This window comes from Zosterops lateralis (genome assembly GCF_965231275.1).
Source record: "Zosterops lateralis genome assembly, chromosome: 23".
NCBI classification, from domain to species: Eukaryota; Metazoa; Chordata; class Aves; order Passeriformes; family Zosteropidae; genus Zosterops; species Zosterops lateralis.
In genome coordinates this window covers 2,823,667-2,838,278 of record NC_139783.1, presented here as the reverse complement: position 1 = coordinate 2,838,278, position 14,612 = coordinate 2,823,667, and the positions used below count along the sequence as shown (strand labels likewise).

Sequence of the window (14,612 nt, the reverse complement as noted above, 5' to 3'; positions counted from 1 at the left end):
TCCAGTTCTGGGCCCCCCAATTTAGGAACAACATGGAGGGGCTGGAGCGTGTCCAGAGAAGGGAACAAGGCTGGGGAGGGCTCTGGAACACAAGTCCTGTGAGGAGCAGCTGAGGGAGCTGGGCTTGTTTCTCCTGGACAAGAGGAGGCTCAGGGGAAACAAGGCAGTGTCAGGGCACAGGTTGCACTTGATGATGTCCAAGGTAATTTCCAGCCGTGCTGATTGTGTGATTCTCTGAAAGCAGCCTTGCAGCAGTGTCAGGATGAGGCCTGGGCCTCCTCTTCAGAAGGTGCAGCAGCCCAGGTCCCTCAGCTTCTCCTGAGAGCCCCAAAGCCCATCCTGTCAGTCCTGCAGAGCCTCTGCAGCTCCTCCTCATGGCCCACAACAGGAGCCCCACAGCCAGACACAGCAGCCCAGATGTGCCCCCCTGGCCTGGGGTGCCTCTGGCAAGGGAGCAGCCCCAGGCACTGCAGGAGCCTGCAGACAATTCCTGAAGCCCTTGGAGGATGATCCTGCTCCCCAAGGGACGTTCCCATGGTGCCAACTCAGGAACTGCAATGGGGAGTGGGGCCAGAGAGGAAAGGGCAACCAGGGATGGGCTGTTTGCAGGGGAGGGAACAGGGGTTGGCAACAGGAAGAAATTTGTAGCAGGCAGAGTAAATAAAGCCAAGGTGAAGCAAAGGAAATGCTGAGGGCAGTTTGGGGGTGGCTGCCAGGCAGCCCTGGCTCTGAGCAACAACGTCTGCAGTGGCACAGGAAACTCAGAGCTGATGGGAACAAACTCTCTGTGTGACTTGAGAGGCCACGCCAAAGCTGAGTGGTTTCCCTGCTGTGGCCCAGCCCTTCCTGGCCCCAGGGGCTGATGGCATTTGTGCTCCCTCAGGTTCATCTCTCCACACCAACAGCATGGGGGTGCTGAGGCCTGCTCTGGGCAGTGCAAACAGGGGCTCCTGAGGCAGTGCTGCCGTGTCTGTGCCTGCAAGGATGTGGCCCCTGTGTGAGCTGGGGGAGAGGCCAGGGCTGCCCAGGGGGGATGTTGTTGGCAGGTGCATGAGGACGCTCTGGGACGCTGCCCTGGGGTGTCCAGCGCAGTGGGGATGGATCAGCCCCTGCTCTGCTGCTCCTTCCCGTCTCCCCCAGGGTCCTTGCAGAGCCCCAGCCCTGCTGTTTGCCCCCAGCCTGCCCAGGGCCAGCCTGGGGCTGCTCCCGGGGCTTTTCTGTGCTGAGCATTGGCCTGGGCGTGTTCTGGAGAGAGCCTGGGCAAGGAGCCTGGAGCCCCCAGGCCCTGCCCTGAGGCGTCAGCGCTGCCCCAGCAGTGCCCATGGCCTGTCCCTGCTGCAGCCCCGGCACTGCCACCCCCAGCCCTGTGCCCGGCCCCGAGAGCCCTCAGGCCCTACAGCAACACCAGGGCCAGGAGGGCAGCGGGGCAGGGCCACGGCAGCAGCACTGGCAGCACCAAGGGCTGCTGCTCCTGGGCACAGCTGCTGTGCCAGCCCTGATCTGCCCCCAGCTCTGCACACAGACATTGCTGCTGCAGCTGCACAGAAGGGAACAAAAGGGGCATCTCTGCAGAAAACTTGGCTGGGAGATCCTTGAGTTCTTTTAAAGCCACCGAGAGTGCAGCCCCTCACTGACACAGTCTGTGGCCAAAGGGAAGGTGGAGAGAAACAAAATGAGAAATGGCATGAACAGTGGCATTTCTTTGTGGATAAGAATTATGAAGTAAAACAAGGAAAGAAGACCCTCCAAAATGCAACCAACAAGAAGTATCAAAGATGAATTTTATTACAAGTGATTTTCAGAAATTGGCCAGCAGTTTAATGTTTCTGAAAACATCCAATCATCAGTCTCCACACTGCAGCCTTGAGCTCCTGGTTCCTCAGGCTGTAGATGAGAGGGTTCAGGGCTGGAGGCACCACTGAGTACAGAACTGACAGGGCCAGATCCAGGGATGGGGAGGAGATGGTGGGAGGCTTCAGGTAGACAAATGTGCCAGTGGTGATGAACAGGGAAACCACAGCACATGATGGTCAGGAGGGAAAATTCTGCTGTGATAAAGAACAGAAAGAAAAAGAGCTGAGCAGCACATCCTGTGTAGGAGATGTCCCTAGTGTCCCAGAGGGAATTGTGCATGGCTTTGGGGACAGTGGTGCAGATGCAGCCCAGGTCGCTGAGGGCCAGGTGGAGCAGGAAGAAGAACATGGGGCTGTGCAGGTGGTGGCCGCATGCTGCGGCGCTGATGACGAGGCCGTTGGCCAGGAGGGCAGCCAGGGAGATGCCCAGGAAGAGGCAGAAGTGCAGGAGCTGCAGCTGCCTCGTGTCTGCCAATGCCAGCAGGAGGAAGTGGCTGATGGAGCTGCTGTTGGACATTTCTTCACTCTGGCCATGGAGTCCTGTTGAAGGAGGACACAGTGACAAGTCAGGGGAGACTTTGCTGAGCAATGTACTGAGCCTTTTCTCCCAGCCCTGCCCCTGCTGCTCTTTGCCACCCAATTCTCCTTTTCTCAGAGCCCTTCCTGCAGCCCTGTGCCTGGAGCTCTGCTGGGATCTGGCCCCGTGGCTGTGACAAGCAGGGGCTCTGCCCATGGACACTGAAGGGCCAGCTCTGCTCTGCAGCAATGGGGTCATGGGGACAGGGACAGGGGCCAGTCCTGGGGTTGAACTTCATCAGCCCAAAGTGCTCCTGAGGCAGAGGAGCTTGGCAGCCTCTCCTGCCCCAGGACTAAGGAATGGTGATGGCCAAAGGCAGTTTGAGAGGCTTTCCTGCTGTGCCCAGGGAGATCAGAAAGAAATGTGCAGTGCAAGAGCATTGGCTATAACTCAGTGAAGAGTGAAGGGAGCTGCTCTGTCACTCCATCTGTCCCCAGCTGCCCTTTCTGAGATCAAGGGCAGTCACTGTGTTCCCCTGAAAATCAGCCTGACACAGCTGAGAGCAGAGGGAGCCACAGCAGAACAAACTGGCTCAGCCTTTCTCAGAATGTCAGCCTCACCTCTGGCCAAGGACACTCCTGTCCCCAGTGTCCCCTGGAGGCAGCTCACAGCCTGGATGGCATCCTGAGGACACACCAAGGGTCCTGTCCATGGCACTGCTTGAGGACAGTCAGCTCATTCCCAGCCTCCAGCCTGCCCTGCCCAGAGCTGCTCCCCAGGGCAAGGGGAGCTGGGACACCCCATTTATGGTGTCTTGGCATGAGGATCTGTAAAAAGTGTAATCATGGAATAGTTCCGTTTGGAGAGGACTTTGAATATCCCAGCACAGCTTGGTGGCACTTTCCCCCCAGTGCCTGCCCAGGGCTCTGCTGCCTGGAGCTGTCCCTGCCTGCAGCTGCTTCCCTGTGCCCAGGGCTGGGCCCTGCCAGTGCTGCCAGAGCCCAGCCCAGCCCTGGGGGCTCAGCTCTGCCCTGCAGAGCCCTCCCAGCTCAGGCACTGCCCAGGGGCAGCTCTGGCTCTGCAGGCTCTGATGGCAACCTCAGAGCAACCCTGAGGAGGCTGGAAAAGTGATTCTGGTGCTGCCTGCAAGGGGTCCTGTGCTGATTTCTGTCACTGCTGGGTTTAGTAAGATATGAGACAAAATTTTTGGCTCTTTTTTTTCAACCTGAACATAGAGATGAATGTCTATGTGCAATTTCCCATCCAGGCAACACAGAGCAGTAGATTAATAAAGCAGGATTTCCCCATTTATGGAGCCCCTACCTCGCTTTGCTCCCTGGATTACCTGCTTGGGAATGTTCTGCAATTTAATGCCATGTTGGGAGCCATCCTGAACAATTCAGTATCCTCACCACACAAGGAGAACACTTCCAAGCCTTACCAGCTACGTCTCCTTCCACCCAGATCTTGTCCCCTAGTGCTGGGAGCAGCTCCCAGGGCTGGCTGAGAGCTGTCCCTGGCAGGCAGCAGAGTCCCTGCCCCAGCACAGCACCCTGGGCTGCAGGACCCTGCTCTGCAGGACAGCCCTGGGCACCCCTGGCTGCTCTACACAGGAGACAAGCAGAGAATGTACTCACAGAGTCTGTAGGCATTGGGATGGTCCAGCTTTAGGAGAGGACTGCAGGAGCTGCAGCTGCATTGTCCTGCAGCCAGAGGTTCCTGTGCCAAGGGCTGGGAGTGATTCTCCCCCAGGCACTTGTCAGCCCCTTCCCAGCCCTGAGTGATTGAAGCTCTCTGTGCCTGTGTGCTGTGCCCGGGGTGGCTGCAGGCAGTGCCCCAGCCCTGCTGGGCTGGGAGAAGAGCTGCTCATCAAGAGAAATCTGTATTTGAAGCTTTTCTTGGTTGCCAGGAGGTGCCTCTGTGCCAGGAGCCCAGTCCAGCTCAGCAGCAGAGACACAGCACAAGGACTTTAATGACCCTCTTGGGGCTTGGTGAGGAGGCCCTGAACATCAGAGGGAGATGATGAAACTTCTCAAGAACTCCAAGTCAGAATCCAACTCCAAAGTTTCTTGAAGTTTTAATGGGTCTCACAGAGGGACAGGACAGGAAAAGTGTCCCCAGGCCCCAGGCAGAGCAGAGAACTGCAGGCAGTGGTGACAGGTTTTTCAAAGGACTTTGGGTTTTGCTCTTGCCTTGGAATCTCTGAGAGGTCTGTGCAATCCAATTATCTACTGTAATTAGTCCCTTGAGAGGCTTTATCAGTAACAACACTCAGTGGGGCTTATTAATGCTTCAAGATATTTTAGTTGTTTTAAGGTGCTTGGAGTTTCCCTTTTAAAACTGACTCTATGAGAGGTTTGTGCAATCATGGCCCCAATTATCTACTTTAACAAGTCCCTTGGGATTCTGAGTCAGTAACAACACTCAGTGGGGCTCATTAGCACTTCACAGTACTCAAAGTTTATTAAGGAACTACTTTTTGACACTGAGTGCTGTGTGTGATAATTGGCCTCCAATTATCTGCTTTAATGAGTCCCTTGAGAGCTTTGTATTGACACTCAGTGGGGCTCATTGATGCTCTGAGATACTTAAGGTGTTTAAGGTATTTTGGATTTTCATTCCCACACTGAGTCTCTGAGAAGTTTTTGTGCAGTCCTGGCCTCTAATTCTTTCCTCCAAGAACTCCATATAGGGCCTGTGTTGGGGATGGACCTCAGTGGGACCCATTATTGCTTCCAGACACTTTGGGTGTTTCTTCTGACTTTGCCTTCTGCAAAGGTTTGTGCAATCTCCTCTCAGGCCCTGAGGTTCCAGGGCTCAGCACCAAATGCACCACGGGGCTCATTAGGATCAAACAAGTCCTGACAAACCATGGCTGTGCCTTGATTTCCCTCTGGTCTGGTGCAGTTCATTAGGAAGGTTTCTTACTGCAGTTATGGAGAAAACTTTCCAAGAGCTTCTAAGAAATACACATTTCTATTTGTAAGGATGTATTGTATTCCTGTTCTCTTTAGAGAAGAGGTGATTGCAGCATTCAGTAACTGATATTGATCCAGGGACTCTCCTAGGGAGGTCTGTCCTGGCAAGAGCAGCTATGCCTTGAGGTCTGAAGCAGTGTGGACAACCTTGCTACATACATTCCTCAACCCCATCCTGCCTTTCGTCACTCACCTGGGACATGCTTTGCTTGGAAAACTGAGAGTACACAGGCAAAAATCAGTTTATCATCTTTTATTTTAGCACTCTGTATCTCCTGAGTAGCCCCAGTTAAAACAGACGCACTCCTCAAGTGTGTGCCAAGGCCAAGGGGCCACCAAGGAGGTTCCCCTTCCCCAAGGCAGAACCATGCAAGGAATGTTTTAGACACACAGCAAGTTCTGCAAGAAACACAAATCCAGAATTGGCTGAAGGCAGAATTAGACCAACTCCTGAAGGCCAGACAAGCTTTGAACTCCTTGCAGCTCCAAGCTGCAGGTGGGTTGTTGGGAGGTGTGTGAGTGAGCCCAGAGTGAGGGAAGGGAAATGCAGAGAGGCCTGGAAGTGCTTGTGTGCAGACAGGCAGTGGGGAAGGGCAGTGCAGGGCTGGCCTGGGCCAGGAGTGAGGCTGGATCATCATGCCAAGCTGGCCTGGGCCATGGCAAGGGGCTGTGGCCACGGGCACTGCCCTGAGCCCACTGCCTGGGCCCCTTGCTCAGGGCTGGTGTCAGTGCCCAGAGGCAGAGGGGATCCCTTGCTGGGAGCTGTGCCATGGCCACCTGCCCTGTGCCGCGCTGGCTGCTCAGGCGCTGCGGGACCAGCAGCAAATGCCACTGCCAGGGCCAAAGGCAGCTCAGCCAGGCAGAAAGGGTCAGGGCTGGCCACTGTTTCCATGGCAGCCCTCCCTGGGACACCACAACTGGGTCACCTGGCCTGGCCATTGCCATGGAAACCCCTTGTGGAGACCGATGCCACAGAGGCTGGCACTGGGACACTGCTGGGGCCGGGTGCTGAGCACAGGCTGATCACACAGAGATGGGTTTGTTCTTGCTGAGCTCACACAGAGCCAAGGCCTTCCCTGCCCCTTGTCCGGCCACGCTGGGGAGAGGCTGGGGCTGTGGGGGAGCTTGGGAGGGGACACAGCCAGGACAGGTGACCCCAAGTGACCCCAGGGATACCCCAGACCATGGGACATCATGTGCAGTGTATAAAGTGGGGAGAACAAGGAGGAAGGGGTGACATTTGGAGTGAGGGTTTTTGTCTTCCCAGGTGACACTTAGGCAGGACGGGGCCCTGTTTCACCAGTGGGCAGGGTCAGCACCAAAGACACAGACACCAACTTAAGGAATTGTGTCATTTATATAATGGAAAGCTGCAAAGAATTACAAAAGGATGAGCTCAGCAAAGCACATAATCATTAGCAAAGAATTACAACAGGAGCTCAGCAACACATCCAGTTGTTTCTACCAAAGATTGCTTGTATTGATTTAGAAAGATCCATCACAAGCTACCCTCAGACTCTGGTCCACACAGCAGCTGGGGAAGCTGTCACAGCTGCCACTGCAGAGCCACTCCTGGACACGGGCAATTCCTGCAGGTTCCTCCAGCCCCAGGTGGGGCTCCAAGCTCAGTGTGAGAGGGCTCAGTTTTTACACTGTTAAACAAACAAGCTGACATCACTTCTAGTACAGGAATAACTGGCTTCATTCTCCTCTTTGGCTTCTCCCAAAGCCTGTCCCAGGTTCAAGGAGGAACCAAGGCAGTTGACTGGGATCCTTCACCCCAAGCAAGGCCAGATGGGGCCTTGTCTGGTTTTCAAAAAGAGAGAGGTAAATCCACATTTCACCAATGAACAGATGCAGAGATAATTGCTAATAACGATTCATTAACGAGCAGATACAAATAGAGCATTTGGTTGGAATGTTCATCCAGAGGTCTCCATTGGCTCAGGGCCGGTTGTTCAGGCCTTGCTATTTCAAATGGTCCTTTTCTCTAGAGATGAACAACAACCTTCATAACAATTCCTTCAATAACACAGTTTAGAATTAACTGTTAGGCATAAAGGCATTGTCTCTTGTCCTTCAATTAAGGGCTGCTCAAGTTCATCATTCAGAGCTGTAATTCACATTCCTTTCAAAACATGCCTAATGAGATGCTTTTCTCTGTTATTTATCAAACCCCCCTTTTTTTCTTCAGACTGTGTCTCTTTTTAGACAGTCTCAGCACTCCATTTCCCAGCACAAATTGTCACAACAACTCTAATATGGAATCATAACACACCAAGTGCTCACAGTGCAATGATTACAGTCAGTGCCACAAATACATTTCACAGCAGCCTCCAATTTCATAGCCATGAGGCCAATCCCACCAAGAAGAATTGTCTTCTTTCTGTCACTCTTCTACTGCTCTTTCTATCAGTTTAATTTCTCCTTGATATTCTGCATCAATTCCTCCTCCCATGACATGAACCCTTTGCAAGGCCAAGCTCCAGTGAGCAGTGACCAAACAAAAGTGTCCTGGAGGACTCTGAATTCTTGTTTTGGTATTGGTAATTCTCATTTGCTTCTGATTTATCCTAATTAATTGCAATGCATGAAGGTCCAGCCCTGCAACCTCTGGGGTGGCCTGTCAGGGGCCATCTCCCCCAGAACAATTTCCCAGGAGGTCAAAGTCTCCCTGTCCATGGTTGAATTTGCAAACTGGGTACAGCCCTGCACACCCAGGGGGTTTCCATTTCCCCAGTGGGGCCATGGTTAAGGGTATGGAGCACATCTGGGACATGGGTTTTCCATCTGGACAGGTTCCCATCTCCTCATTTTTCCAACTGCTCTTTTAACAACCCCTTCATCCATTCAACCAATCCTGCAGCTTGGGGATTGTCTGGGATATGAACAAGCCAGCAGCCTTAATCACTGTATTTTTCACAGTAACCGAAAAAACATTCTACATCACAGTATCAGCAAACCATGTAAAATTAGCCAATTTCCTCCCTTCCTCCTCTTTTCGTTGTATACAATCTCACAAAGTTGGCCACTGACATTTGGGTCCTGGGCAATGCTTTTCTGTAGGATATTTAGTGTTACATCCCTGAGCAGCCAAAGCTACCAAATTAGTATTACCAGCAGAATTTCACATTATTATTTTAGATGTAGACATAGACATAGATATTGATATGAACAGATATAGATATACAATATATATATGTCTAACTATATTACAAATATGTATATAGCTATTTATTACATTAATATTTTTTTCACTTGCAGAAATGCATCTGAGCTCAAGATTGAAACCTTCTTCTGTCACTCCATGTGGGAGTGTTCCAACAATAATTGTTCCGTCTGTTAGTGCTGTTTCCAATGTGCTCTTAACAAAATTCAGCTTTGTCTTCCAAACCCACCAGTTCTTTTCCTTTTTCCATATGCAACTTTTGGATGCATTTTAGCACATCCAGTGGTTCAGCTTCTTTTAACTGACTCCTCCATGGCTTGCACAGTGCTCAGACCTCAGCCCACTCCAGAGCCAGCAAAGTCTAGAGAAGGTCTTCCCATCCCAGAATTTCAGATGGGACAGATTCCTTACATTTACATTTACATTTACATTTACATTTACATTTACATTTACATTTGCATTTACGTTTACATTTACATTTACATTTACATTGCGACATTTTGTTGTGATCTGGCCAGACTATGCCAATGTTGTTTTACCAGTGGGCAGGGTCAGCACAAAGGCACAGACACCAGCTGAAGGAATTGACCAACTCAAGTGTAATTTACTGCAGCTCAAAGCAGCAAAGGAGCACAGGAGGAGCAGCTCAGCAATGCACCCAATCATCCCCACCAAGGATTGCCCGCAGGGAGTGAGAAAGATCCATCCCCAGCTCCCCTCAGCCTTTCCCAGCACCCACACCCACACATCAGCTGGGGGAAGCTGTCACAGCCAAGGGCTGCAGAGCCTCTCCTGGACACTGGGAATTCCTGCAGCTCCTCCAGCCACAGGGGAGGCTCCAGCCTGGCTGGGAGAGGGCCCAGCTCTGATGGTGCTGAATGAACAAACTGACAGCACTTCTAGGGTGGCAACATCTGGATTCATCCTCCTCCTTGGCTCCTCCCAAAGCCTGGCCAGGGCCCAAGGAGGAACCAGGGGAGGTGACTTTGCCCATCCAGCCCCAAACAAGGCCAGATGTCACATTTCATGGCCTTGTCTGTCTCCTAAACACAGGAAGGTCAATACATGTTTCACTAATGAGTGGATACATCTAACACAAGGCTAATGATCAGGGATATTTCATTAGGGAGCAGATACAAAGATAACCTTTGGCTGGAAGGTCCATCCAGAGGCACCTTTGGCTCAGGGCCGGTTGTTCAGGCCTCACTCAGGCCTCCTGTCCAGCCTTGGCACTTCAGGGACCTTTGGGACTTCAGGTTGAGGGCTGGGCTGGACACTGCTGGGGACTGCCTGGGCTGGGTGAGCTCAGAGGTCTTTCCCAACAGAAAGGACTCTGTGATTCCATGATTTTATCTGCTGAATTCAGCTGGATCCACATTAGCAGCATTCATTTGCTCAGAAAGTCTCCTCTTGCTCAGCTCCTGTGGCCTGAGGCTTCAGCTCCTTCAGCTCCTGGTGCTGAGCTGCTCACACTGAAGGAGACAACACAGAGAGAAGAATACAGTTCATGCAATTCCTTCTGGGACACTGAGAGGGGAGGGTGTGGAAGCAGGAGCATTGTTTGATGTCCCTCTCTGCCCTTCCTGCATTTGAGCCCTTTGGAGCAGCCCAGAGCTTTCTCCAAGAGTGCAATGAAGCAGCTGTTCCTGCTCCCAGCTCTGGCTCTCTCCAGGCTCTGCCCTTGCCGGGTTTTGTCCCTCTTGCTGTGCCCTCTGTTCCCCTGGGGCTCGGTGGCTGCTGCCCAGGACTGTGGGACTTGCACAGATCCAGTGTCCAGACCCTCCTTTCTCTGCCCCTGGAGCTGCCTGGTCACAGCAGACTTTTCCATCAGGAAGCTCCACATGGAGAGGGAGTCCCCACCTCTGTTCCTTGCACAACCCCCAGGAGCCCAGGGCTGCCATCTCAAGTCCCTGCTGGCCCTGAGGGCTCCCAGGTGCCTCAGGCTGCTGTGACACCCCTGCACACAGGAGGGAACAGTGGCAGAGGCTGTGCTGAAAGTCAGCTCCATGTGCTGCTGCTGCTGTGGGGGTCGTTTGTCCAGCCCTGCCCCAGGGTGAGGGATCAGATCCAGGCCCTGCTGCTGCTCCCTGGGGATCAGGCACAGTTTGGTGGTTGCTGTCAGGGCCAGCAGAAGCTGTGGCTGGAGCAGCAGGTGCTGACAGTGCCCCAAGGCCCGGGGCTGGAGGGGTCCCTGGGCTGGGGCTGGCAGGGAGCTGCCCCTTGTTCTCCCTCTGCCTCCCGCAGAGCTGGGCCGGGCACAAGTGGGGCAGCACAGCAAACAGGGAGCCTGCCAGGCTCTTCCAGCCCTGTCTGCTCACAGTTTGGGCCTTGGAGCTGCAGGTGGACAAAGGCAGCTGCTTCTGCTCCCTCTGTGTGTCCCTGTGTTGAGCAGTGCTGCTCCATCAGTCTGTGCCCAGCAATGGGGAAAAGCCTCAGCCCTGCAGGGCCAGGAGCTGCCGGGCTCTGCCTGAGCAGCTCAGCCAGCGGGAAGGGAGCTGCTCCACACGGGAACCAGCAGCAAAAGACATTTATAGGACATGTTATCTGTTTCATAAAAGAAAAAAAAAAGAAAAAGAAAAAATTGTACATAAAATGTACATAAAAGATATTCCAACTTTTTAGTGGAATATCTTCTGTAACTTTGCATTAAGAGGTAACTGATCTTTTGAAAAAGAGAACTCAGGTATTTAGTTTGTGAATGTGCTGATGACATGGACCCATCTTACTGACCTCAGCAGCCTCTTTTAAAGATTTTGGGGACTGTTTTCAACATTGTTTTTAAATTGTGATTGAAGCAATAGGGAATTGCTTGTACCCTTCCAGCTTCAAGCAGGACTGGGAATCTAAACTCCATCAAACCCCAAATCCATTAGAGGATGGCCTTCCTTCTCACCCTGTGAATGAGGTGCATATTCCTTTTGAAATGGTCAGGGCTTACTTAAGGATGGAAAATCCCACTTACAGCTTTTTGCTCTGGTGTACAAATGCAGAAGGGCAATTCTTCATCCACCAACTCCAGACCGCACTGCCTCAGGAACACGGCCCCCTCGCCAGGTTTGGCCCACTCGTGGCACTTCTAGAGGAGGAAGAAAGTGCAATTGCACAATTCCAGCCAGAAAGGAGAGAGGAGTAGGGCAGATAAAACATCCTGTGGAGATCCGGGTGTTCAGTTGGGATCGTGTAGCATCTGGGTTCTTGCCAATTGGGTGTGCACCCCTAACTGCAATCTCTTGGCCTGCAGGAGAGTCTCACTCACCTGCAAAAGCAGAAAGCTCAGGCGCTGTGCTCGGAGCGGGCTCAAATGATGCAAAGGTGTCAGAGCCATGTGAGGGCACAGCCAGCCCAGCCATGCCCAGGGCTGAGCCCAGCAGAGCCCTGGCAGAGCCCAGAGCACCCTCAGCACCTGCAGAGCCCGGCTGCAAGGAGAGAAACCAGAAACCATCCGTGAGCTGAAGGCTCCTGTGCCCTTGTCCCAGCCCCCCACGGTGCCCAGGCCGTGCTGGCCGTGCTCAGAGCGGGGCCCAAAGCTGCCCATCATTGCTGCCCTTGGCAGCAGAGCAGGAGGGCAGGACATGTGCCCAGCCTGCAGCCAGCCAGGGGAGATCCAGCCCTCAGCAGCTGCCCAGAGCAGGATGCTCCTGTGCTCGCTGCCATCCCCCAAAACCTCTTGTCTCACCCACGCCAAGAAGATGTGGACCCACCTCACGCCATCTGCTGCCTTAGGAAAAGCTGCTCCCAAACCATGTCCTCATCCTTCTCCAGGGGCACGGCCCATCCACGCCACAGCTGGTCCCAAGAATTTCCTGATCCAGACTGGACACCACCTAGAACGCTTCCTTTAGAAAAACAAACAACTAATTATTGAGAATAGATTACAGACAAAAAGGGGAAACAAGAAAAAAGGTAAAAGATCTTGTAGCTGTCAGGGGCTTGAGGAAGGCCCAACCCCTACATGCTGGGGAGAAACCCACCCACAGGTGAGGGAAGCCCAGGCTTTCTCCCATCCCCTCTTCACTGTCCCGCCCCCCCCTGCAAAGTTCTGGTGATCCCAGAGCAAACAAGGGGAGTGCAGCAGCCCAAGCCCTTCCTTGCCTGCAAAGCAAAGCAGCCCATGGACAGGCTCTGGAGTCCCACCTCTGCTCCCACCATGGGCCTTTGTTTGTGTCGGGCTGGCTGCCCCAGCCCCAGCCCAGGGCACGGTGGGTGGTGGGAGCTGTTGGCAGGGCCAGGAGCCAACTCCTATTTCGGAACCACCCCAACCCGTGGTCCCAGCCCTGACAAAAAGCAGCTTGGCAGCCCACTGAACAATCAGTTGCACCTGCCCCAGCAAAGGGAGAACCTTTGGTTCCTGGCCAGGCTGTGCAATGCCCAAATCTGGGAGCATCCCCCTGTGTGTGAACTCATCTGCAAATTGGCTGTGGAGCCTGGCTTTGAAGAAGGTGCCAGAATCCAAGTCCATCATCTTCAGCCTTGTGGTGGCCAGGACGAGGAAGAGCTTGTCCTCCTTGGTGTCGTTCTCACCGTCTCCAGCAGCAGCAGCCCCACCTGGTACAGCTTCTCCAGGGGCTCCTTCTCCTTCCCTGGGGGTGAGACCAGGCTGTCAGGGTTCTGCCCAGGGCTCCAGCTGTCAGTGAACCAGGACAAGCCAAACCAGCCTGGATGGCAGCCACCAGTGCTGGGCAGAGCAGCTCAGCTCCAGCACAAGGGCCCATCCAATGACCCCTGCACAGTGACACAGGCAGCACAAAAAAGTCTGGGTTTCTTTGCCTCTGATTGCCAAGGCATGTGTGGAGCTGTAACTTACCAGGGCCCTGCATCAAAGTGTGCTTGTGGCTCTCTCCCTTCTTCTATGGCCGATGAATATTCTGCATCCAAGGGTGACACAAGAGGTCTTCTAATGAAGGCCTTTCCCAGTCAGGCATGGATAAACACCTCCTGACCAGATCTTGGCACTCTGGGGAGAGAAACCAGAAACCCCCGGTGAGCTGGAGAAGGCTCCTGTCAGCTTTGCCCCACTATTCCCATGCCCAGGCCATGCTGGATGTGCTCAGAGCTGGGCCTAAACTTTCCCATCAATTCCCTGTTTTGGAGAAGAGCAGGAGAGCAGGACATGTGCCACGTCCCCAGCTGCTGCCAGAGCAGGATGCTCACAAGCCCCGCTGCTGTCTCCCAGCACTGGTATTCCCCTGTGCCCAGAGATGAGGATCCACCTTGAGAGAGCCGTTGTGGCAGCGAGAGCTGATGGTCCCAGCTGATCTTCTGGCCCCTCCTGAAAGGGTGCTCCCCGCAGACCATCTGGTGCAGCAGGATGCCCAGGGACCAGATGGTAGCTGGCCTGCCATAGTACCAGCCAAAGTGGGTCCATTCCGGGGGGCTGTAGGATGGTGTTCCTATGGAATACAGATGGAGATCATCAGGGGGATGCTGCTGCTCCCAGAGCCTGGCCCCAGCATCCCTGGGCATGTCGGGGCTGCCCCAGTGGCACATGGTGTGACCCACTGCCCTCTTGCCAGCACCTGGGACTTGTGTACAAACTTGGGGTTGGAAGAGAAGCCACTGGTGTTGGAAGAGGGCAACGGAAACCCTGGAAAGTCCTGACTGTGACAAGAAAAAACCCACTCAAAGCTGGGGAAAAACCATACTTTCCTCCTCCCTGCCTGCATTGCCCCCAAAAACATTATGATCCCAAAGCAAACCAGGTGGGCAGAGCAGTCCAAGCCCTGTATTGTCTGCACACCAAACTGGCTGGTGCTCAGGTTCTGGCCACCTCTCTCTGCTACCTTCACCCATGGGCGTTTCTGTCGGGCTGGATGCCCCAGTCCCAGTCCCAGTCCTGGGCAGAGTGGCTGGCAAAGGCTGCCAGCTGGGCTGGAAGCTGCCCCCCCCACACCCCTGCTCAAAAGCAACCCAGCTGAAGTCTCAGTGCCATGACTGGCAGCAAAAGGGAGATGTCCAGAACTGGGAGCACACTCTTGCCTGGGCTCACCTGCAAATCGAGTGTAGGCTGTGTCTTGAAGGTAGGTGCCACAGCCAAAATCGATCAATTTGGCCCGCCCAGTGGCCAGGTCGACCAGGATGTTTGCCGGTTTGATGTC

At 53.7% G+C, this 14,612-nt stretch overlaps 1 protein-coding gene across 1 annotated transcript in view; it reads right to left on the bottom strand.

Annotated features, from left to right (window-relative positions):
• LOC310918455 (olfactory receptor 14J1-like) overlaps positions 1-2,370 on the bottom strand; it is a gene marked incomplete at its 5' end in the record, with an annotated part of 59,065 nt that extends 56,695 nt beyond the window's left edge. The window contains one exon of the mRNA XM_083877317.1: positions 2,019-2,370. Coding sequence (XP_083733443.1) covers positions 2,019-2,370 — 352 coding nt within the window. The remainder of the gene's footprint in view (positions 1-2,018) is intronic.
• Positions 2,371-14,612: the final 12,242 nt, after the last annotated feature.